General features: G+C 39.1%; 1 protein-coding gene across 17 annotated transcripts in view; it reads left to right on the top strand.

Moving 5' to 3' along the window:
- Positions 1–27,041, top strand: part of ELF1 (E74 like ETS transcription factor 1) — a 143,409-nt gene that overhangs the window by 55,006 nt on the left and 61,362 nt on the right. For 3 of the 17 annotated variants that reach the window (XM_036298544.1, XM_036298545.1, XM_036298547.1), the window contains exon 2: positions 15,919–16,256. In XM_036298544.1, the coding sequence (XP_036154437.1) occupies positions 16,185–16,256 (72 nt within the window). In that variant the 5' untranslated portion in view covers positions 15,919–16,184. Of the gene's footprint in view, positions 1–90; positions 328–5,691; positions 5,808–7,485; positions 7,603–9,494; positions 9,601–9,729; positions 9,852–15,091; positions 15,328–15,918; positions 16,257–27,041 lie in introns of those variants that run through there. The other 14 variants (XM_036298533.1, XM_036298550.1, XM_036298542.1 and 11 more) reach the window with 12 other exon arrangements.

Below are 27,041 nucleotides of genomic sequence, written 5' to 3'. Positions count from 1 at the left end.
AAAATATAATTAGTAAATGTCAGAACTGGGATTTTCTTTTCTCTCTCTCTCCTTTTAAATATGTTCTTGTTGAGTTTTTGGAGGAGAGGAAGGGACAGGGAGATAGAAACATCAGTGAAATGAAACATCGATTGGCTGCCTTCTGTACATCCCCTAGTGGAGGTCGAGTTTGCAACTCCGGGCTTGTGCCCTGTCCTGGAATCAAACTAGTGGCTTCTTGGTGCATGGGACAACACTCAACCAGCTGAGCTACACTGACCCAGCCAGACCTAGGATTTGAATGCAGTTCTTCTGATGCTAGATCTTGTGTCCTTTTAGAAAGAAAAGGTTTGTGGGCTTTTTGGTTTGTTTGTTTTTCATTAAATTGCTATTTCACCTGTTATTCAATGATTTAAGCTGTTAAGTATACCTTTGCTCCTTCTACCTGGAATGTTTGCCTGCCCCCACTAGTTCCCCCTCACATCCTCTCTACTTTTAAAAAATAGATGTTACGTCTCCCTAATGAAATGGCCCACGTGTAATTTTTTCAAAAAGTTTTCTCAGGTTCTCACAGGTATTTCTTCCTTTCTCTCTACTCCTTCATCACTTGATTGACTTATTTATGTACATTGTTCTGTAGTTATCTGTTTACATATTTTTTTCTTTTTTAGGCAGTGAACTACTTTATTTTTGTATACCCAGTACCTAGCATATAGTAGATTTCATAAATACTTATTGGATGACTAAATACATGGCTCAAATTTCTTTTCTTCATTTTAGAATCAACAGGCTGATTAAAGAACTGTAATGTGGCTCTTTTCTACAGTATTTCTTTATGGTTTAATTGTAAGAAATAATTTCATTTTGATTTCTCTCTTGCTTCTGCCCTTCTCTGTTTGTTTTTGCTATTTATAGAAATCTAGTATCTTAGTGAAATTACTAGTGTTTCCATTCTAGTTAAAAGTGGTGATTTTATAGGGTATCCCTCCAAAATGTGTATACACTGTAACAGCTGATAGCTCAATTTTGAAAATGAAATGTATTTTAATAAACACTACCTTTATAGTTACTAAAAGTATGTATATATATTTTTTGGGGACACTCTATATATTGGCCCACTGAAAAAACATGTAGCTGAGAATACTTTAGTTTCTTAGATTGCTGAGCATCAAAAAAGTATTTTGTCTTTAAATTAATCTGAAGAAAATGTCTAGATCATTATTGTAGTTCTGATTTCTTCATTGAATAGAGGGATTGATTCCCTTTAACACCTTTTGCTTCTCCCTATACTATTCTCTGTTCTTGTTTCTAAGTCTTATGTACCTCAGTGATTTTTGGCTTGTAAATTGCAGTCTTATTATCAACAGAGCAAGATTTTTTTGCAAGGAAGACTTTTAGACTTGCCTATTCTAGATATATGTTTAAAAAGTTCATGTATTAATAGTTTTGCCAGCTGAAAATTGATGTTACTATCTTATTTCTAAAAATAAAATTTAAATGATCAAATGAAAAATAAAGTCAAATCTAAGGATTTAAATATGCTTTTTAAAGATAGAAGTAAAAATTATAAAGCTATATGAATTTCATTTTTAAGTAGTTTTAAAAGAATCAACTAAGTAATTCTTTTGTTTATTGAAGCCTGATTTTGGCTAGACATGTAGAAAATAGTTCATAAGGATTTTTGAGTGCCCTTTTACATGTGGGCTTATTGTTTTTGTGCCATTTGTTGGTGGTGTGGATGAATTTCTCTGTTTGATTAAGAAAATACATGTGCATGTGTCAATTGAGTGAGGATAGTCAGTGAAGCCTAGAACTCGTTGGTTCTAGCAAGTGAGTATATCATGTGAAATTCTATAAAATGCTAAAAAAGATACTTGAAAACACGAATCTTTTGCCATTTTAATTAAGAATTTTGGTAAGTATTTTTTTATTAACAAAAGTAAATGACCTTGGATCATGTGGCCTAATTTGACTTTCAACACAATGTACTCTCAATATTCTCTTAAATGATGTTAGATAATAATGAACATATAGAAAAATGTAAGTGTCTTTTCCTCCCAAGAAGTTTGTAATCTTAAGAGATGGGGCATCTGTACTAATAATAGGGTAATATGCAAATTGGTCAGGACGCCATCACAGTAACAACCGATCAGCAGGCTGCGTGTGCAGCAGGTGTGGGTGGGCGGAGACTTGAAGCGTTGGGGACGGGGGCAGGGCAGAGCGAGTCAGAGAGGCCTCTCTGCCACAGCCCTGGCCAGGGGTCCGCAGGTGCGTGGAAAGGCCCCTCCACCACTGGCTCGGCTGGGGGTCTGCAGGCACATGGAGGCCCACTGTCCTCTGCTGCAGCCCAGCCCAAGGGCAGGGCCATGGCAGGGGCCTCCATGCACCTGCGCCAGGGGTCTGCAGGCCTCCGCCATGGCCCAGCCCGGGTGTCCGCAGGTGTCCCCCTGCTCCAGCCTACCTCTTTGGGGCAATCCATTGAGGAGCCCCAGGTGGATGGGCGGGGCCTACCTCTTTGGGGTGATGGATCGTGGGGCTCCCGCATTGTGACAGGGCACAGACCAGTCTGGGGGACCCCCCCACCCACCTCAAGAGCATGAATTTTGTGCACTGGGCCACTGGTAGTAAATAATGGCTGAATAACATGGAAGAATAAGCTTTGTATCCACTTCTGCTGTATTATGTGATGGACTGTGATTGCCCATAGGGAAAGACTATGTATGTCTTAGCCACTGTCTCTTTCCTATCTGGTAGACAGGTCCCTAGTGAGTGCTTGCTAAATAAATAAAAGAATATAAACAGCACAGATAAGATTTTCTGAAGGCCATCCAATATAGGAAAAGACAAATACAAGAATTTTCTCTTCTTTGAAGTGTTTATATTTGTAAAGGGGATTTTAAAAACTCCCAATATACTTAATTGTTGTTGTTAAATTTCAATTCATTCAAAGTCTGATTAAAAATTAAAGTGAACCCTGGCCAGTGTGGTTAGAGCATCGGCTATGAAACAAAGAGTTGAGGGTTGGATTCCCAGTCAAGAGCATGTAACTGGGTTGCAAATTCGATCCCAGCCCTGGGGGGACACGTGAAGGAGACAACTAATCAATGTGTCTCTCTTACATCGATGCTTCTCTCTCTCTTTCTCCCTCCCTCTCTCTCTAAAGACCAATGGAAAAAATATCCCCGGGTATTAACAACAACAAAAACAAAAATTAAAGTGAAATAGGGGCCCTGAGGTACCTCTAGGTCAGTGGTTCTCAACCTTCCTAATGCCGCGACCCTTTAATACAGTTTCTCATGTTGTGGTGACCCCCAATTTCATTGTTACAAATTGAACATAATTAAAGCATAGTGATTAATCACAAAAACAATATGTAATTATTTATGTATTTTCCGATGGTCTTAGGCGACCCTTGTGAAAGAGTCGTTCGACCCCTAAAGGGGTCGCGACCCACACACAGGCTGAGAACCGCTGCTCTAGGTTAATAAACATTGTCTGGAGGAAATCTGCCTTTGGATTTAGCTTGATCTATCCCACCTCCCTTCAGATTTCCCTTTCCCCTCTCCTTATGTACTTATATGATGTCTGAAAGGTAAAGCATTTCTCCCACAGCTCTTACTCTCTACTATGGTAGAAAAGGCCACATTTCTGTGTCCAATTGTCAGGGTTTGAGAGACCATGGGAGATAGACTTAGAAGGAGACTGGCAGAAATTTATATTCATAGGATGTGAGCTAACAGTCTGTATTGCCTGAGAATCCCACATTTTAAATGCAGAATATTTTGAGGGGGAACATACTGTTCTGATTAGGATCACTAGATTAGAAATCCCATGAAGGCAGAAATTTTGGTCTGTTTAGTTCACTGCTGTATTCCTAGCATTTAGAGTCTGGCATATTTTAGGTACTGAGTGGGTATTTGTTGAATGGATGAATAAATGAATGAGCATGAGCTGAAGTCAGACAAGTACCCAAACTCTCTCTGAACACCTTGTGTATTCCTTTGACAGATATTTATCAGGGACCATCTGTGTATGATAGGGAAGTATGATGATGACCATGACAAAGTCCCTGACCTTATTTTGTTGGTTCTTTCAATCCTTATATCCTCATATATATAAAGTGAGGTGGATATTATTGATGTGAAGATTAAATGACAGATACGGTGTAGGACCTGGCACATGTAAATGGTAGCTGTTACTTTCTTCTACATATTTATTTTCTAACTTACTATCATCTCTTACTTAAGCTCCTTAAGGATGTCATGGTTTTTTGTATCTGCAAAAACATCAGTGGTTCTTAAAGTAGTATATATGGTTTGCTTTGCAAACTGTAAAACACATGTTAAACATTAGGTATTACTAATGAATGATAACATAAATGAACTTTATTGTGCTGTTGTACAATTTCTGGTGCTGTCTTTATATTGAAGTATTTTATAAAATCTAATTAGTGCCTGTTATATCTACAAAGGCAACTTTGAATTCTTAAATTTTCCAAGAGTAAGGCAATGCCATAAAGCAGAAAATGCCTTTAAAGAAGCATCAGGTTTAATGTAGCCATAATTGCTCAACTAGATACTTTCATCTTTCTAAACATCATCCTGGAAGAAAGTAAAAATTCCTTGAATGCTGGTGATAGCAGTCTCTATGTGATTAAGAAACTTTTATTTGTCATGGATATCACATCTTTTTCACTGAGTAACTATATCACCATTATCTATTCAAAATATTTAATACAAAATGACAAGATACAATTATCTGTAGATGCAACTAGTTCTTGTATTTCAAAGTTTCACTAGTATCCAAAGGGATGTATGGCAATTTTGATGTTCAGCTGAATAACTTGTAAGAAATGTTATATGGTAATGAGTCTTATCTTTTTGAAAATCTTATTTTTCTGTTTCTCCCTTCTAATCTGTAGGCAAAGAACAAAAACTAACAAATGATAATATAAATGAAGAGAATTATGAAGTAAATTAAGTTAGTTAAGTTATTTTTGTTTGTTTTAAATAAATTTTCCATGCTCTAGGCAGTTTAAAGCCATTGTTGATAGTCCTATTATAAGTAATTAATGAAGAATTTAAGGAGGCAGTATACACTTGGTGGCTAGAGGCTATCAGTGTAGCAATAAAGCTATGGAATGTTTGTTTAAGCTGTTCTCATCATTTTTGGATGGTAGTTACCAGATCCCAACAGTGACTTGCATTGGGCTTTGTAAACATAGGGACCACACTCTGTTGCAATATGATTTGAAACCCTCCAGGAACTTTCCACTTCCCAAAGCAAGCCTAAATTCCACTGCCTGACTTTGAAGGTTCTCCATAATTTAGTTTTGCTTTACTTATTTAACCACATTTTCTACATTTCCCATTATCAACTCCTAGCTCTTGTCAAGATACTATCTCCAGTCTCTCCTCTCCTCTCTCTCCCTTCCCCCCTCTCACAACCACCCCCCCCCCCCCCCCCCTTCTCTACTATCCACATCCTACTTTCCTTTAAGGTTGAGTTTTGGTCCTTCCTTATCTGGGAAGTATTTTCTTGGTCTGTATGACTGTCCCCTCTTCTGAAATGCTGACAGGACTGACCAGCTTTAGCACTTAATGAAATACTACCTTTGGTATTAAATTGTGTGTCATGATCTTATTTCCTGAAATACATTTTAAACTTCATGGTAACAAGTTCATGCATTCTCTCTCTCTTTTTTTACCATAGTACTGAGCTAAGGGGAAGTTCAATAAATATTCATCAACTTTTTACCATCCAGTCAATCAGTAAAAGCATAGTTTCTTTAGAACATGGATACGGCGGGATCTTTTGATTAGCTTTTGGTATGTATCAATTAAATATAATAAAACTGGTTTCTATCAGAGAAAACCTAAGGCAAGAGGTGTTGACATACTTTTTAGTTAACAGTAACTGAAATAGATTCAAATGATTTAAAAATTGATTGAGAAATTATGAAAAATTAAAGACCTAAAATTTTAACTATTTTGTATTATAGATCTTCATATTATGAATAGCACTTAACGTTTAGTTCCAAGATTTGTGCAGTACGAAAATATACTTAACATGTATCATTTATAATTACTACATATCTGTATTTTAAGTATATGTTACAATACTAACCCTGCTTTCTACTTCTCCTTTTCATCTCTCATGTTATAGTTTTGCTACTTCTAGTTTTTTGGTGCCACTGAGTTTATAATCTTAGATAAGTGCCAGGGAGTTATGAAGATGATTGTAGGAAGAATCCCATTTTAAGGATCGTCACATGGAGCACCAGAAATTGTTTGGAAACTTATGTAAAACTAGTGGCCCGGTGCACGAAATTTGTGCAGGCGGGGGGGGGGGGGTGTCCCTCAGCCCGGCCTGCACCCTCTCCAATCTGGGACCCCTCGGGGGATGATCCCCTGTGAGATCAGGCCTAAACCGGCAGTCAGACGTCCCTCTCACAATCCGGGTCGGCTGGCTCCTAACCACTTGCCTGCCTGCCTGCCTGCCTGATTGCCCCTAACCGCTCTGCCTGCGAGCCTGATTGCCCCCTAATCGTTCCCCTGCTGGCCTGATTGACACCTAACTGCCCCTCTGCTGGCCCAATCGCCCCCAACTGCCCTCCCCTGCTGGCCCAATCTCCCACAACTGCCCTTCCCTGTCGGCCTGATCGCCCACAACTGCCCTCCCCTGCCATGGCCGGCCTCCTCCACACAGCGCGGAGCCACAGGACCCCCAGACCTCACTGTGCAGACCGGCCACTGGGCCCAGCCTTCGCTGTGCACGGCCATCTTGTGGCGACATCATGTGCGAGGGCCACCTAGGCTTTTATTAGTATAGATAGTTTATTTATTTATTTACTTTATTTTATTTTATTTAGATATCAATGTGAAAAAGAAACATCCATGTGAGAGAGAAATATTGATTGGTTGCCTCCTGCCCTGACTGGGATTGAACCCACCACCTTTTGGTGTGTGGGACCATGCTTCAACCAACTGAGGCCACACCAGCCAGGACGATAGTTTATTATTTAAAGAAGAAAAGGGTTGCACTCTGAAAATAGTAGGTCATTCTCACATATGGGGAGCCAGTAGTTTTGTGCACAAGGAATGTTAAAGTCTATCCAGTTTGTTGGTAACTTGGGAAAAGGTGAAAATGTTTTGCTTCTCTGGAGTTTACATCCTTAAGTCTGGTCCCACTATGATTTGGAAGTGAACCCTATGATCACAGATACAAAAGATTGTGATCATCCATGAATACATGGAGAAATCTGGATTGAACATGGCAATGAGCATAGACAGAAACCTGGGGAAAAGGGCACTACATATAGGGTTCTAGGGGGAACTGGGGCAAGGCTGACTTTGGCTTCTTTAATACTGGGGTGGGGTAGGGGGCCATGAGAGACCATAAAATACAGAAATGCTATAATACCTGATTTTGAGATGGAAGTGAAGAGTATTAAAATTGTGACACTTGTAAGCTTGTTCTAAAGAAGATTCCTGTCCACTTTTACAGCCCAGATGTTCAGATATCCTGTTTTCAAATCTGACTGGCCATGTTTTTCTCATACCTTTTACAACATCATGAAGAGCCTCTTAAGCCCTGTTAATGGATTTGAAGTTTTTCCTATAGGTAACGGAAGTCACTGATTAGTTTTAAGTAGAGGAGTGAGTTTATTGTATTTTCATTTTTGGTAAATTACTCTTCCTGGAGGGTGAAGAACCACTGGAGGGGAGCTAGAGTAAAATTAGTAAGGACCCATCATCAATTGAATACATGGAACAGCAACTATCACCTAATAATGTAAATCCATGGCCATTAAGCTGTTTATATGATTTTTATATTTTGCTTTCAGCTTATGGTGTGTTTCTTTGTAAGAAGGGTAATTCTTATGACGTAATAGAGTTTCTTCTAGAAAAGTATTGTGTAATATGGGAGTTGGGGGAGTTATGTTATGTAGCAAAATCTCCTAGGGGACTTGAACAACATATCTCTAGCTTTTCCCCTTCAATTTGGGCCAGAGTGAAACACTATTACTAATGAGAATCTGCTATGTTCTCAGATGGGGGAAATCATTGCACTAGAGCAGTGATTTTCAACCTTTTTCATTTCATGGCATACATAATTACTAAAATCCTGTAGCACACCAAAAAAAAAATATTTTTACCAATCTGACAAAAAGACATTATTTTGATTCATTCACAACAGATAGCTGTTGTTGTGTTGGCTGTTGTCATTTTTTTTATTTGACAGTCTGAGAGAAAAGAGGTCAATGCCTCTGACTAAATAGTCAGGTATTGCATGGTTTAAAAATTATTATTGCACACCAGTTGAAAACCACTGCACTAGAGCATATCTTCTAAGAAAATGAAAATATTCAATAGGGAAATAACCATAGAAATGAAACAGTTTCCTTCTAGGTTGATTCTTGTATGTTATAGAGAGAAACTTTTTAAATACCCATATAGGTTTTGTTGATAAGCATATTTTAGCATGTCTGTATTTCCTTTATAGGCGTGTTTTTGGTTTAGGATGATAGAGAGAAGAAAGTTTCTTCAGTCAATTTATTTGCAAAATAAAAAGCACCAATTAATAACATTGTGAAAATTATCATTTTCAACCTTTTCAGAAAGAAGTTGAACTTTTTTTCATGGCCGAAATTAAAGCAGTATCTGCTTACCATTCAATATTTCTCTTTGGTTTTAAATTCTTTAGTTTTTCAGAACATGCTCAAAAGAAGAGTTAATCTTGAGACCACAGGTATAGACAGGTCTAGGTATGTGATCTGTTTGGCTGTTCTGCAAGTGCTATAAATGCTACCAGAGTGTAATCTGACACCAGGTAGGCCCAAGTGGCCAATGATGGAAAGTGGAGAACAATGTGAAAGAACTGGAATTTCAGGTCTGCCCTCTGAGTCCTGGAACTGTTCATCCGGGAGTCAGCATAAAGGTGAAAGCATAGAGAGAAGTTCGGTTTGATCATATTGACTTTGTGGTGTTTTTGTTGTTGTTGTTTTACTCTAAAATGGTTGAAATAAGGTGAGCTTATTCAGGTTTCCAAGACCTGCTTCAGTTTTGCATATGTCACCAGAAGCCTAACTGAGACTTCCTATTTAAAAAACATAAATTTGTGCTTCATTCACACAAAAATAAAACTGCCTTTGAAAAAGTTCTAGATACTTAACTTCCCCTTACCTGCCCCCCACACTTGCAATGAAAGATGCCTAAAGCAGAATAGTTACTTAAAATATATTGGTGGTAATATATAGTACTCATATGGATTCCAAGAACACATTTTAAAACATTTAAATTTTTTTCTTAAATTCCTTGAATATTTAAAATAATTTTAATTTAAAGTTTGGAGTATAGAAACATTTTCTTTTTGAATTAAGTTATGATTTGTTTCTCTAGTGACATTAACTTGTATTTCCCCGTTCTATTTTGTGTATAGAGCACATGATCTAGAGAGGGCTATATAGTGAGATTTATTTTACAACTGGTTTCTTTTTTTGTTTGTTTCCTTAGTAGGAACTGAGAGACTATCGTTTTGGGGGAAGTTCAAATCTGATTTCATAACTAACCACATTTTGGTATGGCTGTCTTTTTTTTCCATATCCACAAATTTTTAAATGTAAGTGACAGTAATGTGTATTTAAAGAACTAGCAAGAAAAATGTCACTAGAATTTTAAAGTATTTTGAAGAGTTACTAAGTTGGGGTAGTTTTATAAAAAGGCTTAGTAATGTTTCCTTTCCTTTTAGGCTGAGTGAATGTAAAGCAAGATGGTTTGATATGATAATACTTGGGAAAGAAACAATAATAGTAAAACGTTAAGATTTAAATCAATAGTAGAAAAATCTACAAACTCCTTCAGTTGTTTCAGGTAAAAATATGATTGAAAATGATTTAACGGAAATCAAGAGGTTGCATGAAATATAGAGACCATTGCTATATATATTTGTGTAAGGGAATTCTTATTTTTCCAGATATTCTGCAAAAGAAAAATACTAACAAATTCTATTAATGTAGAGAAAGGGGCATGACTAGGAATTAAAACCTCTATTGCTTTTGTTGCCATTACCTGTCTGTTTGACCTTGGGTAAGTCAGAATGCTCTAGCCCAAATAAATTAGCTGTTCAATGAATGCATTGTTCTAAGTAATTCTTAGATCTTTTCCAGCTCTAAAAGTGTATGATTCTATACTTTTAGAATAGACCGGCTCTTGGAAGACTGTACAGAATTTATTTTGATACCACTTATTTATTATTTTCATTTTTGCTGAGAGCTAATATAAAGCATTCTACCATGTTAGAAAATAAACAAAAAGGCCTAACTATGGTCTATTATAGAAGAATTCCAGGCATTACAGTTTATAGTTTGCTTCTTATTTTCATAGCTTCTTTTCTCTCACTTTTCTTATTCTACTTTTCTTTAATTTCTGTTGCATTTCTTAAAATTAATGTTTTTTTCCAAATATACCTACTTATAATAGGTATAACTATATGGTGATAAGGATTATTTATTAGATTACCACTTAATGTAAAAATACTTTCTGTTCAGGTACTTGGCATCTGGGGTTATTACAGAATTCCAGTTTTCTAGATACTTCCAAATAAATAAACAAACACACACACACACACACACACACACACACACACACACATACACACACACACTATCTGAATGCTTTATGAGAGGAAGTCATTCAAATTAAAGGTAGTCATTCCTTTCCTCTAAACTAGTGAATTTTACCTTCTTTGGACCATAATTGTCTTAAATAAAACTCTTTTGCTTTTTTTGTTTATTTGATTGGTTCTTTTTATTTATCAGTTTTTATATTGAGTATAATGAGTTGGTGGCCTAGTTGCTTCCAAAGGGTAGCAGTGATTTTTAATATAGTTATTAATTAATGGGTTTTTAGACCTTGGCCTGTGTTTAAAACCCTTTTGCAGAAAACCTAAATCTGCATTCAGTCAGGGATTAAGAAGACAAGTGTTTGAAGTATTAACAACTGATTTTGACAATCATATATTTTTATTTATTTATTTATTTGTTTGTTTATTTATTTTTAATGTATTTTTTAGTTGATTTTGGAGAAGAAGGGAGAGGGAGAGAGAGATAGAAACATCAGTGATGAGAGGGAATCATTGATTGTTTGCCTCCTGCACGCGCTCTACTGGGGATGGAGCCTGCAACCTGGGCATGTGCTCTTGACTGGAATTGAACCTGAGACCTTTCAGTCCACAGGCTGAGGCTCTATCCACTGAGCCAAACCAGCTAGGGCTGGTCATATGTTTTTTATAATGCCTGAAATCTTTTATAATACATTAAATACAAATTAAATATTTGATTGGTTGTAGTAGCTAATGTGGCTCAAGGTTTTGTGTTTACAAACCAGTAAATTCATTTTGTTTGGAACAGACATAATGGAACTCTTGTGTTAAGAGAAGCTTGCCAGACAGGGTGGGGTCTTAGCCCTGAAGCATCTGGGTTTATCAAATAGTTGTCAAATTTTTTAGGCACTGGAATAGAATTATACTTTTGTTGGTAATGGGCTCTGGAGTTCTTTGTTGGAGTCTGGCAAATAGCTGTGGTAAAGAAGACTCCCAGAAAGTGTGGAAATGAAACTTAAGGAATAATTAGTTACCTGGAATGCACCTGTTACATCTCTTGCACTATACTTAGACTATAATGAAGCTAATGTTTGAGTGAAATTTATATGCCTGGCATTCTGCACATGCATTTTGCATTTTATCTTTTCAATTCTAGATTTTGGTGTTATCTATTATACCCATTTTACAAAGTGAGGCAACTGTGGCTCATGTCTATTTTGCAAAAGAGATCGACATTAACTTACTTGTCTAAGGTCACAGTGCAGAAGTTTCAAACCCAAGTTGTCTGACTATAGAGCTTAAACTCTTGATTTGCTTGCTTTACTATTTTACCTTAAATCTGAAGCTTTTTTGGGAGATAGGAAGTTAGGAAACTTATTGCTGAGACATTCCTTTGGCATATCTCCTTGAAGAATAAGAATATGGTCCTGACCTAGTTAAAAGTCAGAGAGACAGATAGGGAAGTTTTTATTACTTGATAGATGCCCAACTAGATGACCTCGCAAAACTTTGCAAATAAGTTAACTGTTTATGTCTCTTGAATGAACAATTTTCACTTATATTTTTTCTTACTTTTTGAAGACTAAGTGACCCTTTGAAAATGAAATGTGTTTGAAAACTATTAACACAGCAGAGTGTTCACAGATATACTGTATATAGCTAGTGGTTAGTAAATTAAAGCAAATTTTAAATTTACTGAAGACCTTATAATTTGTAGAGTAAAGCAGAGGCCTTTATTTCTCCTCATTTTGAATATCCATGTATATTCATACAAGAGCAATTTTAAGGAATGAAATTATAAATTCAGTTTGGACATGTTTTAGACACATTGACTTTGAGGGGACACTGAGGTGGATTTATCTAATAGACCACTCAGAGAGTGGATTTGGAGATCAGGAGCTGAACTTGAGATGGAATTTTATATTTTCCCCATTTTATATCTGTATGTACTTAGAAATCTGTGTTCTAAACTACTAAGCATAAAAGATTTGGGTAGATTAGAGGCAAGGCTTTATATTGTAGTCATGGACAGAGTCCTGATTTAGGGGATGAGGATTCTAGTTGTAGTTCTATTGTGCTTTCAAACTGGGACTTTGGGCACAGAGACTCAGTTTACTCATGAAAACTTGAATTATTGATCTGGATTTTCACTCTTATCTATTACCAAAAACATTTTAATCCACAGGGCCTTTGTTATTTTTAAGAGCTTTGTTATTTAAGTACCTGTATTATGTATAGGTGATACCCCTGGATCAGGAATTAGAAAATTTCTTCTGAAAAACCACCTTTGGTGTAGGTTAAATAACTATTCAGAGAAGAGGAAGAGCAAAAAGGGGAGTGAAAAAAGAGGATCAGAGGCCTAATTAAGCCAATAAAATAGTTGAAGAGCTTTTCTTTACTGACATATTTTCAGTTTATAAACTTTTATATTTAAACTAGAGGCCCAGTGCACGAAATTTGTGCATGGGGGAGGAGTATCCCTCCGTCTGGCCTGAACCCTCTCAAAATCCTGGACCCCTCGGGGGATGTCTGACTGCCGGTTTAGGCCCGATCTCACAGGGATTCGGGATCGGGCCTAAATCGGCAGTCAGACATCCCTCTCACAATTTGTGACCACTGGCTCCTAACTGCTGGCCTGCCTGCCTGCCTGATTGCCCCTAACCACTTGCCTGCCTGCCTGATGCCCCTAACCACTTGCCTGCCTGCCTGCTTGACCACCTCTAACTGCCTCTGCCTGTTTGCCTGATCGCCCCTAACCACTTTGCCTGCCTGCCTGATCACCCCTAACTTCTTGCCTGCCTCCTGATCACCCCTAACCGCCTCTGCTTCAGCCCCTGCCACTGCAGCTTCATCCGGAAGGATGTCCAGAATGACATCTGGGATGTCATTTGGCTGTCTGGTCTAATTAACATATTACGGTTTTTTTATTCTAGATGAACAAAAGCTACCGACCAGAGTAAAGGTGTCTCTATCCTAACATGGCTTAATGAAAATGGGCAGTCCATTTCAATTTTAGTTTATTGCTGTCCATTGTTAGTGTGTACTGTAAGGTGTATGTTGAGTGCTTATCCTTATTTTAGAGATTTTTAAAAAACGTTAAAGGATAGTAGCAGTTTGGAAGTGCTAGCAAGAAAAAGTACGTATTGCAGTAGAAAAGAAAGTGAAACTTAACTTTACATAGATGTATTCATATTAGTCATTGGTACAGTGTCACTTTGTATTTGTGAACAAATGGATTTTGGAATTTAACCTTTTACAGAGAAACTTTTTTATTGGGATAATGGTTTCCTTATTATCAAAGATACTGCAGTCATTGTTTATAAGGAATATATATAGAAATAGCTTAAATATCTAGTGATTGATTTTTAAAACAGTATCTGTCATTAATATAATTCTGTTATTACTATGGGCACACAATTTGGTAGGTACAGAAAAAATTTTAGACAGTGCTTACTTACCCAGAGAATCAAGAGAAGTTTTTCTTTAATTATCTTGGTATCTGGGACATTGCTTTGCAAATAGTAGGCACTCGAACATTTATTCAGTTTAACTAGGGGGATGTAATTTTCAAATGTGAGACAATGTACAAGTTAATGTTAATTTTGTGACGGGCAGTTAAGTGCTGTATTTTTGAAGGTCTATATCAGTCAAGACAGAGGTTAGGAAGCTTTGTGAAAGAAATGGTACTTCATTTAAGCATTGAAGAATGGAAGATTTGAATGGTTGCTGAGAAATGGGTGAGGCATTCCTGGAATGGAAATATCAGAAGTTGAGAAGGAAGGCAAGAAATACTGTAGTTTCTATGTGGAGGACCATCCGGAGGGGCACGCCTAGTATAGAAGAATTGGGTTAGGTGGTGATTTAAAGGAAAAGATTATAAGTAATGTTTGTCTAAGATCAAATGTATGTGTTATGTGTGTATGTCTGTCTATGATCAATTTAGGTCAAAGCACTTTTTTTTTCTCTTTTAGATATGGTGCATTATTCAAAAACTACCCGGATGTGCTAAGAATACCTAATGTTGGAGCTAATTCATTATTGAAAGGGGTGGGATGGGTGAATGTGTAAAACTGCTGGGCTAGAATTCAGTTTAGTCAGTAGAAATACCACCTGAATTGAATTATTAACCCTTATTTTATTTTAATACCTAGTTAGGGACAACACAGTCATCTATGATGACCTCTAGAATCCAGAATATATAGGGAATTGACTTTACTGAAATTAGGAAACTGAATATATGATTTGGCTAGCACATGCTAGCTGGATTTAAGTTTTCAGGGAAACTCATTCAGCAGCTCAGTTTCATTCCTGAACTTGTCTCTTTAAAATTAAATTGTAAATGCTGTTTCAAAGAATTAGATGTTATTTAATGTGATATATTTTTATATCTTTGTCTTTTCATTTTCATTTATGGCTATAAGCATATGATACAATATTTAATAACATTAAGATAAACTTTTAAAATTTTCCTTTTACTTTTGTTAGTAGTGATAATTTTTTTTAAAAGCAGACAAACATCTTTGGACAGTACTTTTTAAGTATTTCTCCCTCCACTGTGAAATTGTTTTCACTCTTAAGTTGTGCTTCTGTTTTTCTACTATTGTAAAGTGCAGTTCTTTGCATGTTCTAATTTGCCATGACGTGGTCAAGTGCTGTTTCCTTCCTGTTGCTTGCAACCCTGTGCTAGAGATAAGGATACATTTCAGTGCATTAAAAAAGAAGCCACTGAAGACAGGCTTAAGCATGGTAAAGCATTCTACTTATCAGAAACCTTTTTAAAGAACAGAGAGTGGGCTTTAATTTCTGCTTAGTTTTTTAAAAGCTCTTAAAATAGTACTTACTAAACTTTAAATGTATTAGAAAGATTTTTAAGTCCTTATATATTAGATCTAATAGAGACACTGTCTGAATGTTTCTATTAAGGCAAAAATAATACATTATGAAATTACTCATGGAGTAGCATTTCCAATGTAGGTAGTTTGCTGGCTTAGTGGAAAGAAGAAAATTGTTTATATGCCCTTTATTGTAATTATAAACCTAGTTGTTGTTAGGTGGATATATGTATATTTTTAAATATTTGGTACTTTAACAGTAGTTTAACTTGGGGGTGGAGAGAGTGGCTTTATTTTCAGTAATGAGAGGTGATTTTATCTTAGCAGGAATGAAATCTTCAAAGAAATTATGTACCTAACTTAAAAAAAAAAAGTGTGTTCATTAGTCATGTTGATTTTGTTTAAAAATATTACCAAAAATACTTTGGAGACACTGCCCTTGGTATCAGTTATTATATTCTAAGTGGATATGATTTCGTAACTAACTTAAACTTTTGTTTTTCAGGCCAAGAAGTTCTGGAGAAGAAAAATTTCAGAAAAATTGCCTCAGTTTGAATAGCATACCAGAAAATTTGAAACACTTTTCCTAAAGAAACCAAGAAAATTTGAAGCTCCTTTCCTAAAGAAAACCTGTGATACAGTAACTTCACAGACTTAGTTTTTTTTTGTTTTTTTGGTTTTTTTTAACCCAAATTGTCACTGGATTCTACTGCCTGATACTTGAACCTGTTTGGAATTTTTCTCATGTGCATCTAAGGGGAATGCTTTATTATGGCTGCTGTTGTCCAACAGAACGACCTAGTATTTGAGTTTGCTAGTAACGTCATGGAGGATGAACAACAGGTATGAGACCCAGAAAAAAATTTGGATTTTAATAAATTTATTATTGTGATTTCTCCATTTATATCAGAAATTATTTACTTTAAATGAAAGTATGAGAAACTTTATTAATATAGAAATCTAGATATTAAAAATATGGAAGTAATTGTGATCTTATATTTTAAGTACTAGTTAATTTGTTAATGAATCTTAACCTTAACTGTGATGTGGTTACAAGGAAGTAATACTTCTGGAGTTAAGCTTGTTTTTTTGTAAAATGAAATTTAAATACCTTAAGTAATTATTTGAAAAGTTCTAGAAGACATATTAACAAAACATGTAAAATGTTTAATAGTACATGATGGATTGTAATAGTTGCTTGCAGTTATGTAATTTTAGTGTATATGGTTAATTAATATTTATAACCCTAGGCTATTTTTTCAAGCTGATGAAAAGATGTTAGCAGTCCTATAATCATATGTTATTTCAGTCCAAAGCATGTGTCTCTGAAGAAGTTACTTTACTTCTCGAGATCTAGATTTCATCATCTTTTGAGTGAAGGGATTGAACTGAAGAATTTCTAAATTGGTTCTTATTGAATTTATACAAGATAAACAAATTACTGTTTCTAGAATGTAAGAAGGATCCAGGAGATATTATGAAAAGGATCTAAGTTAATTCTAGCCTTCCTTTTTTGGGTGGGGGCAGTCTAGGGGTTCTTGGGACTTTATAATTTACTTCATTTTAAACAGGTTATATGGCCATGATGTGGGAGAAATGGTGTAAAAGAGACTCAATGTACTGAGAAAAATATTTTGAGGACTGGTAGGTTTAAAATATGCCTAATGAAGTTGATTTATATACTGAAATAAACCTGATTTCAAATACTTAACTTTAATCAACTAAAATATATCATGTTTTTATTCTAGAAGCAGAGTTACTACAGGTAATAAGATAAATTTTTTACTTTTGGCAGGGCATTATACTTTCTTAGCTGTTTGTATTGTGTATTGAAATGACAGAATTTAAAAAATTATAAATAAACCTACAAAAGATTGGAATTTGGATTAAGGTGCCTTAAAATCAAGATGAGTTTGGGTAGGGAGGCAAAAAGTTTGAGGGAGTAGATTGATTGGTCCCAATTAAAAATATATTAATAGTTGCCCTAGCCGGTTTGGTTCAGTGGATAGCGTGTCAACCTGCGCACTGAAGGGTCCCAGGTTCGATTCTGGTCAAGGGCACATGCCCAGGTTGTGGGCTCAATCCCCCAGTAGGGGGGGCATGCAGGAGACAGCCAATCAATGATTCTCTCTCATCCTTGATGTTTCTATCTCTCTCCCTCTCTCTTTCTCTCTGAAATCAATAAAAATATGTTTTAAAATATTAATAGTTATCTGGATTTAATCTAGAGATAATAGAAAAAATATTTTAGGAAGAGAAAGTGTTTTGAATCTGCTTTAAAGCAGGACATTTTTGTGTATGTTAAGGTTTGAAAATAGTGTTTACTGTGCAGCCCTTTCAGATGAAAGATCCCAGGCTTGATGTGGTAAGGTTTGTTCTCGGGATGTGGTTGCAGATGATAAAGCTTTTAGCCACTCACTGGTGTGCTCCAGTGCAGTAGCTTTGACACACTTTTGACTATGAGAAATATATTTTATATTATGGTACAGTATTCATACGTGTATCTATATAGCTTTAAAAATTTTGTAAAATAATATTTCCTCTTATTATGTATGGTACATTTTAGTTTATCTTGGAGAGGTTACTAATGTCTTTGGGTAGGGAGATGGTGCTCTTAATATCGGAATGCACATGTCTAAAGTTATTTATTTTTATCTAACAAAAGGAATATATATTAGTTTTGTGCAGGTATTATTACAAGGACTTGACAAATATTTTAACCATATACGGCAAATGTTATTATCTGTTTATTATAAAGAGGAATTGAGACATGGAGAGAGGTTCAGTGACTTGCCTAAAGCCATACAGCTAGTAAATAGTGGAGCTGCATTTGAACTCTAGCAGTTTGACTCTAAGGATGTTGAACACTCTTGCAATGATATATGCCAATCTTACTGTATTATAATCAGTGTACAATGTTTGGAACAATTGGTCAGATTTAGAGTTCTTCAATCTATGCCACAGTAAACTTAATTGGTTCACATGGGGGTAGATCCAGCAGTGCCAGTCTTATTAGCATCTTATCTAACTGCTTCTACTAGCTTGTTTGTTCACTTGTTAAATTTGTTTTTAATTAAATAAATAATACAATGCCAATTATAAAACAAAGTCACCTAATATGAAAATATGTAAAATAGTGCAAGTCTCTTTTCCTCCTCATTCCTTAATTCTATTCTGCCCCCAAAGATATTAGTGTTGACTATTAGATGTTTAATTTTTTTAGACAAAGGCCTAAATGAAAGAATACTATGTGTATATACAAACCTACACCCAGAAGTTGTTTTTAAGATACAAATGAAAGTATGTGAAGCCATTTTTGTGACTTGTTTGTTTGTACTTAATATATCATTTATTTTTCACATGACAGATGAATCATTTTTTACTTTGCCAGCCTCTGATCATGTACAATTGTCTATTAACAGTATTTTGCTATTGTAAACAATATTAAAGTAAACATCCTAGTTTGACTGCTGTTCAAATCTCAGACTTTGCTGTCAGAACACCTGGGTTTGAATCCTCATGCCACCTCTGTGACCTTAAGTTCCTTAACCTCTCTGGTCCTTGGTTTCCTTATCTACAAAATGAAAATGATAATAACAGACCTAATATTATAGGGTTGTTGTGAACATGAAGTGAATTGATGTATGTAAAGCTCTTAGAACCATGTTTGGCACATAGCTAATATTTACCCAGTACTATCATTTTTTTATTGCAACTTTCTGTGTGTGTGTATAATTATATCCTTCCTATATAATAAAAGCCTAACATGCAACTTGTCCCCTCAACTGGGAGTTCAACCACTTGCTATGACATGCGCTGACCACCAGGGGGTGGCGCGGAACATGGAGGGCATCGGCTATGTGGCACTGGCAGTGGGAGGCATTGAAGGTGCTGCCTGCCCTGATGGGCCCCTATGAGAGTGGGACTGCGGCGGGATGGTGGAGCAGGTGAGTGGGTGGCTCCAGGCCAAGGCAGGTACGAGCAGGGGCCCAGTCGTCCTGCAGACAGCAACCAGCAGTGGCGGGAGGGGGCCAGGGAGCAGGACTGCTGCCCAGCTCCCAGGCACTGAGGGAGCTGGGCGGGGGACCCAGCCCCAACTATCGCCCTGCAGATGGCAACCAGTGGCCGGCAGGCCCTGATTGCCCGATTGGGGCCGGGCCCCGGGCTGGGACGGGGAACTGGGGGTGGGTGGCAGTGACCAACCTCCTGTGGCCCCTGGGTAGGGGACTGCAACCTCTCCCTGGCTACCGGGGGCGGGGTGATGGGGATGGAGGTGTGGTGGGAATGCGGGGTGTCCACCAAGCTTGCTCTCACTCCCCCTGCTACCCTACCCTGGTATGCCAGGGCTTGGGTGCCAGGGAAGCCACCACGCTCAGATGCCGGGCGCCCGTGAGGAGCCCATCCCACACCCATGTGGCCTCTTCCAGGTGAGCCAGGCCACAGCCATTGGGACCGCAGGGGCCAGTTGAGCTCCCTGTGGGTTCATGCAGGAGCCGGTCTGTGAGGCCAGCCAGGAGAGAGTGCGCTGCCTGCCTGGCTTCTGTGCAGCACTGCTGGGCAACCCAGAGGTCCACACTGCGCCCCACCTGCGGCATCTGGCCGTGCTCACCACATCTCCATGTGAGGACTCAGGTGCTATGGTGCCGTAACTCAGGCGGAGGGGGGTGCATGGGGCCCACGTTCTGCCCAGGGCCCAGAGGTCAGCTGGGACCTGCCCTTTGATCACCAGCCAGGCCTAGGGACCGCATCATGCACAAATTTCATGCACTGGGCCTCTAGTAATAGTATAAAGTTGTTGCAACACTTATATGACTATTTCTAAAGGATTTCTGAAAGTAGATTTACTAAGTTTACTAAAAGCATAAACATATTATCAAATAATTCTTTCAAAAGGCTATATCAATTTCTACTACCACCAATAGTATATTTCCTAAACCATCGCTATCAGAATTTTCTTTTTGGTCAGTCTTTTTTTGGTAATAATTACAGTTTATTATTTTAATTTGCATTTCCTTGACTACTAGCAGTGAGGTTGTTGAATTGTTAATTATAAGTACTTTTCATTTGAATTTCCTTAAAATTACTTACTAATATCCTTTTGCCCAGTAATTTTTTATATATTATGGCTATTATATCAGTATTCGTTGTCTTCTAACTAATTCAGTATTCATTGTCTTCTAACTAATTCATTGTACAGGCAATGATTAACTCTTTTTGTGACATGAGGCTGATATTTTGTCCCTACCATTTTTTAACATACCTTTTGCCCTGTAGAAATTTTAAATATTTATGGTATAAAATTTACCATTTTTGATGTCTACTAAACTTTCCTCACCCTTTAAATTATTAGTCTCTTAATATTTTCTTCTAGCATATCTTTTGTGTTTTATTTCTCAGTTCAGATGAAATCTACTTCTATAGGATTCTAGAGGCCCGGTGCACAAAATTTGTGCATGGGTAAGGGTCCCTAGGCCTGGCCGGCGATCAGGGCTGATTGGGGCCTTCCGGCTAGGGCCTCCCTTCCCTGGCTGCTGGCTGCTGACGGGGCCTCTCTTCCCTGGCTGCCAGCTGCTGACCGGGGCCTTCCTTCGTTCCATGCTGTCCCCTGGTGGTCAGTGTATGTCATAGTGAGCAATCAAACTCACGGTCTCCTGGTCGAACTCCCGAGGGGACACTTTGTATATTAGGCTTTTATATATACAGAGAAGATACAGGGATCTGAAGACTCTCCCACAAATGGAGATATTGGCCCTTCACCATTTATTGAATGTTTTGTGATTTTCACACTTAGGCTGCCACCTTTGTTATATACTAAACTAGAGGCCCAGTGTACAAATTTGTGCATGGGTGGGGTCCGGCCAACCAGCCCCAATTGGCCCTGATCGGGGCTGGGCTGGCCAGGAGGAGGGGAGGCGGGCAGTTGGCCAGCCAGCCCCGCTCCTGATCAGTGTCGGGGGGCGGGGGGAGTAGGGTGTGGGGCCAGCCAGGGGGAAGAGCTGCCAGCCGGCCCAAACCTCACCCCTTGGAATTCCCAGTCGAGGGGACAATTTGCATATTAGGCTTTTATTATATAGGACTAGAGGCCTGGTGCACAAAATTCGTGCACTGGGGGGTGAGGGTTCCCTCAGCCCAGCCTGCTCCTCTCACAGTCCGGGAGCCCTCAGTGGATGTCCTACTGATGGCCACAGTCTGGCAGCAGAGGCTCGGAGCAGGCGTCCCGTGTGTGTGTGTGTGTGTGTGTGTGTGTTTGTGTGTCTCTGCTGGGGCCTGCCCCCAGCCGTGCCACATAGGCTCAAAGTAGTTGCCGTGTGTGTGTGCGTGCGTGTGTGTGTGTGTGTCCCCACTGGGGGCCTGCCCCCAGCCACACCATGGAGGCTTAGAGCAGGAGCCCCTCTGTGTTGATCTCTCAGGCTCCTGGCCTCCACTGCATGTTGTACTCTCCCTTGAGCTATGGCCAGGATGGGGCTGCTGCTTGCAAGCCGGGCTTTCCTGCTCCAGGATTGCCATGGCAATGGGGGAGCAGGTCCAGCTTGGAGCTGCCCACAGGCCGGGCTTGCTCTCCTGCTCACAGGTCCCCATGGCGACTGGGGAGCAGGCCCAGCTTGGGGCTGCGTGCAGGCCGGGCTTTCCTGCTCCTGGATCAGGCCCAGCTTGGGGCTGCCCTCAGGCCGGGCTTTCCTGCTCCCGGATCAGGTGCAGCTGGGGGCTGCCTACAGGCCACACTTTTCTACTTACTGATGGCTGGATCACCACAGTGACCCAAGGCCCAGCGGCACTTTCCTGCTCTCCAATAGTCATAGGGTCCTGGCTGGAGGTGGGTCTTAGCAGTGCAGGGCTTAGGTGGCACGGGGCTCCCGGCTGGGGGCAGGGCTTATGCCCTGCTGCCCAGTGCTGCACATGGGGCCCGGATGGCAGCTCGCGCTGTCCCGCCCGGCCTGTAGTATAGGATAGAGGCCTGGTGCATGGATGGGGGCCGGCTGGTTTGCCCTGAAGGGTATCCGGGATCAGGGTGGGGGTCCTGCTTGGGTGCCTGGCTAGCAGGGATGACGGGCTGATGGCTGTTTTTAGGCTGCCTGCACCCTCTTTAGGGTGGGGGTCCCCACTGGGGTGCCTGGCCAGTCTGGATGGGGGCTGAGGGCCGTTTTCAGGCTGGCGGGTGACTGAAGCTCTCAGACTCTCCTTTTTTTTTATTCTGGGATTTATTTACTTTCTATGGCTGTCACTGGAGCTGAGAGCCGGCTTTAGCTCTGAGGCTGGCTCCAGCTTGAGGCCTCGGCTGCTGAAAGCAGCTATCTGGAGCTTGTTTAGCTTCTATACTTGCAGCATTGTTACATCCGGAGCTCAGAGCTGGGCTGCCGCAGGCCGGGAACCTTGGCTTCCTCTGTCACTGGAGCAAGCAAGCCTCCTGTTCGCTTCAGCTGCCTGGCTGCCGGCCGCCATCTTGGTTGGCAGTTAATTTGCATATCCTGCTGATTAGCCAATGGGAAGTGTTCTGGGGTATGATCAATTTGCATGTTTCTCTTTTATTAGATAGGATTACCATATATAGAGACTTCAGTTTTGAACTTGCTGCTGTATTCTACTTCATTTAACTTTTTTATTGTGCCACTATTTCATTGTTTTCATAAGTATCACTTTATAGATTTGACATCTAATAGGATATCACCCACCAAAAAAATTGGGGGGCAGAGTTTTGAATAAATTTTAGAATTAGCTTTTTAAGTTACATAAAGACTCTGTTGGGATTTTAACTCTTCAAAGTTTAAAATTATTTCTGTCTTTTAAGATAATTTATTCTTTTTATAGTCCTATATTAGCTTTATTGATTGGTTCTTTATAAACTCACTGTTTGAAGGCCCCAGATTAGAATATGTTTCCTGTTTCCAGTTATGGTCTGTGGTTGTAACTGTAGTTGTCTAAAGAAACTGACATCATTAATGTCTGGTTGCCACCACCTTGATCATTTTCTTTTAAATCATTTCATAGTCTTCTCAAAATTCCTTGGAAAAACTCCTTTGGGCAGGGATTGGGGGTGGGGTTTGAAAAGGAAATGTCAACATTGTTGGTACTGACAAGACACTTAAAAATCTGTTTTTGTTATCTATTCTCAACGGAATATTTGTAGCTGAGAACGCGGGAGGTACTTTTGTGGAAAGCAACACCGTCAGAATTGAATTGTAGTAAACTTTTACTTAAAGGCACCTCAGTTTGACCTTATTGAAGGTTTGCCTGGTGATTGTATGAAAATAAGAAAGCTGAAGGCTGAGAGGACAAGTTTCTAGAGAGAAGGAAACTTGACTATATGCTCAAATATTCCAGAATTTAATTTAATGAAAATCAGTTGATTGTTTAATGCTTTTTACAATTTTGATATATCACTTGATATATCATTTATAATTTTGATATATCATGTTTTTTCTGTTATTGGTTCTAAAAGTATATCTTAGCAAATCAGTTATTTTTGCTTAGCAGACTTAGCTCACTTGTGAGAAGCTTAATGACATGCTTAGGAAAGTAAAAACAAATATTTTTATAGAATTTCATCACATTATAAGAAGGTGGTCTTATGACATTCCTTCTTAAGATGTAAATTGGCTTGCTCAGACTGCAGAGGGTCTAAACCAGCCGTGGGCAAACTATGGCCCGTGGGCCGGATCCGGCCCGTTTGAAATGAATAAAACTAAAAAAAAAAAAAAAGACCGTACCCTTTTATGTAATGATGTTTACTTTGAATTTATATTAGTTCACACAAACACTCCATCCATGCTTTTGTTCCGGCCCTCCGGTCCAGTTTAAGAACCCATTGTGGCCCTCGAGTCAAAAAGTTTGCCCACCCCTGGTCTAAACGGTAAACAGTGCCTTGTTTTTTTTGTGTGTTTTTTTTTTGTGTGTGTGTGTGTGTTTTTTAACAAGCTTCACAGTAATTCTCATGTACTGTTTGGGAATCAGAACCCATTGTGACACAGGTAAGACCAGAGTGCTGTGGATACAGAGAATGGAGCCTTTGATTGCTTTGCAACTTAGGGAAGTTAAATTTGAACTGGATCTTGAAGGAATATTCAGTTTATATAGCAGATGAAGAAGTGTTCTAGAACGGTAGAATGTACCAAAACTTTTGATGGATTTCTCCTGACTATATAATCAATCTAGACACCTTAACTTATGCTTAGAAGCTTTTCATAGTGGGACTATGCCACACTCTATTTTTTAAATCCTCACCTGATGATTGATATGTTTATTGATTTTAGAGAGGAAGGGGGGGGGCGAGAGAGAGAGAGAGAGAGAGAGAGAGAGAGAGAGAGAGAGAGATATCGAGATATCATTGTGGAAGAGAAACATTGATTGGTTGCCTCTCATATGTACTCCAACTGGGTTTCGAACATGAAACCTAGGTATGTGCCCTGACAACAGTCTTTTTGGTGTATGGGATGCCACTCCAACCAACTGAGCAACCCTGCCAGGGCTGCTCTTTCCTTCTTTGTACTACATTAACTTTGCCAGCCTACAGTATAATTTTCCCAAATATTTTATTGTTTGATCTTCCACATTCATACCTGTTACCTTTTTAAGTTCTAATCCATCTTTCAAGATCTTAGGACAAAACGTATTTGTCCCAGGACTTTATTCTAAAATCATCCTTTTAGGAATTAACCTTATCCTTTTGTTCATGTATTACTTATCATCAATGTCACATTTTTCCATGTTAAATTTATATATATATATATATATATATATATATATATATAGAGAGAGAGAGAGAGAGAGAGAGAGAGAGAGAGAGAGAGAGAGAGAGAGAACTAATTTCCCTAGGTAAGTGCTCAACTACTTCAAGAAAGGGAGTGCCTTCTCCCCCTTAATATCTCTCAAAACATTTAACATCATTTATCATACAGTTATTGGTTGAGTCCTCTTAAAGATTTTTCTTCTTCCTCTTAGTAAAATGATGTGGGATATATATATGCTCAGGTATGGCCCTTATCATATCAGAAGACCTTTGGATGATGATAAGTGATGTTCTATCCCATAAGTCTCTTGACTACAGTATATATTTTTCTGGGAGCTATTTGTCCACATTTTTCACTTATTGCATGGGAATGTGACCATATCACTATAGTTCCAAGACCATAAACAAATACTCATGGAGTATATGTTTAGTGAAATCTATCTCAAAATAATTTTAAAAAATTGTTACTGAAATTATAAATAAGTAAAAACCATTAAATGACAGTGATCACATTTATTAAATCTGGTTGGTAGTCACATTGATGCATTTATTTTCTATCTACTCTCTATTGTGGGTTGAAACTGGTTGTTTTTTTTTTGTGTGTGTGTGTGTGTGTGTGTGTGAAACCAGAGAACCCTAGCCGGTTTGGCTCAGTGGATAGAATGTGGGCCTGCGGATCAAAGGGTCCTGGGTTCTGTTTTGGTCAAGGCCACGTACCTTGGTTACAGGCTCCTCCCCTAGCCTGGGCCCTGGTCAGGATGCATGTAGGAGGCAACTTATCGATGTGTTTCTCTCACATCCGATGTTTCTGTTTTTTCCTCTCTCTTCCTCTTTCTAAAGATCAATGGGAAAATATCCTCGGGTGAGGATTAACAACAACAAAAAATCAGAGAGAAACTAACCTCCATGTAGAGTTTTTTATTTATTGGGTGGTACTTTGACATGATCTAAAGCTGTCTACCAGGTATACTGGCTCTGGGGCCTCCCAAAAGGTGCAAGCCAAGATCAGTTGCCACCTGTGTTCTGCCTGGGGCCACCCAGCATGAGCTACAAAGTGATCTGCAGATGGCTGCTACTTGTACTGGACTTGGAGATGCCCAGGCAAGGCCAAGCTGTGAACCAAGCCTAGCTTCTGCTAGTGCTGGGCCTGGAACCACTTACAGGCATGTGGAACGTTCAGCCCATGGGCTGTATAAGGCCCAGGTAATCATTTGGTCTGGCCCTGCCAAGCCATTAGGGGTGAGTTAATTAAACATTTGACCAAATATAGCAGGCTAATTTTTAAGTTGATAATTTTGTATGGCCTGCGAATGATGTTATAAATGTCCAAATGGCCCTTGGCAGAACAAAGGTTCCCCATCCCTGACTTACGATGTGTGGGGTGTGCTGACTCCAGATGCTGCTTTTTTGAGAGATTTTAGGATAGCCTGAAGCATGAGCCAAAACAGACCATTGGTATGGAAAAGCCACTGGAAACAGCTTGGGTGGGCCCACAAGTTGCAAGTGGTGGGGTCTCAGGGAATCACCTGGGCAGGGCGAACAGTGTGAGCCAAGTTGATGGAGACTCAGATATGGCACGGCTGCCAGATCTGTGTGGGAGGGCTCAGAAAAGGAACAGTGGCCTCTGCCAGCACATTTGTCTCCCCAGCTTTAGCCCTGATGCCCGACAATTGGGTTCCTCCCCATATGTCTCTGGTGCCTTTCAAGCTGCTGCCCCATGGCTGGAGCTCATCACGAGGGAGGGAGTCCAAGTAAGTCTGTGCATGGATCCTTTAAGAGTAATGGCTGGGACTCCAGCACCCCTCTGTCTCACTCCATCACATTCTTTGCTGGTTTTTTCAGCCAGAAGTTATGGTGACTCCTTTTCCTGGTACTGGATCCCTGGACTGGGATACCTGATGTGG

This window comes from Myotis myotis, unplaced genomic scaffold, assembly GCF_014108235.1.
Source record: "Myotis myotis isolate mMyoMyo1 unplaced genomic scaffold, mMyoMyo1.p scaffold_m19_p_3, whole genome shotgun sequence".
Lineage (NCBI taxonomy): Eukaryota > Metazoa > Chordata > Mammalia > Chiroptera > Vespertilionidae > Myotis > Myotis myotis.
The sequence above is the reverse complement of the archived record's forward strand: the minus strand, read 5'-3'. Positions and strand labels throughout refer to the sequence as shown.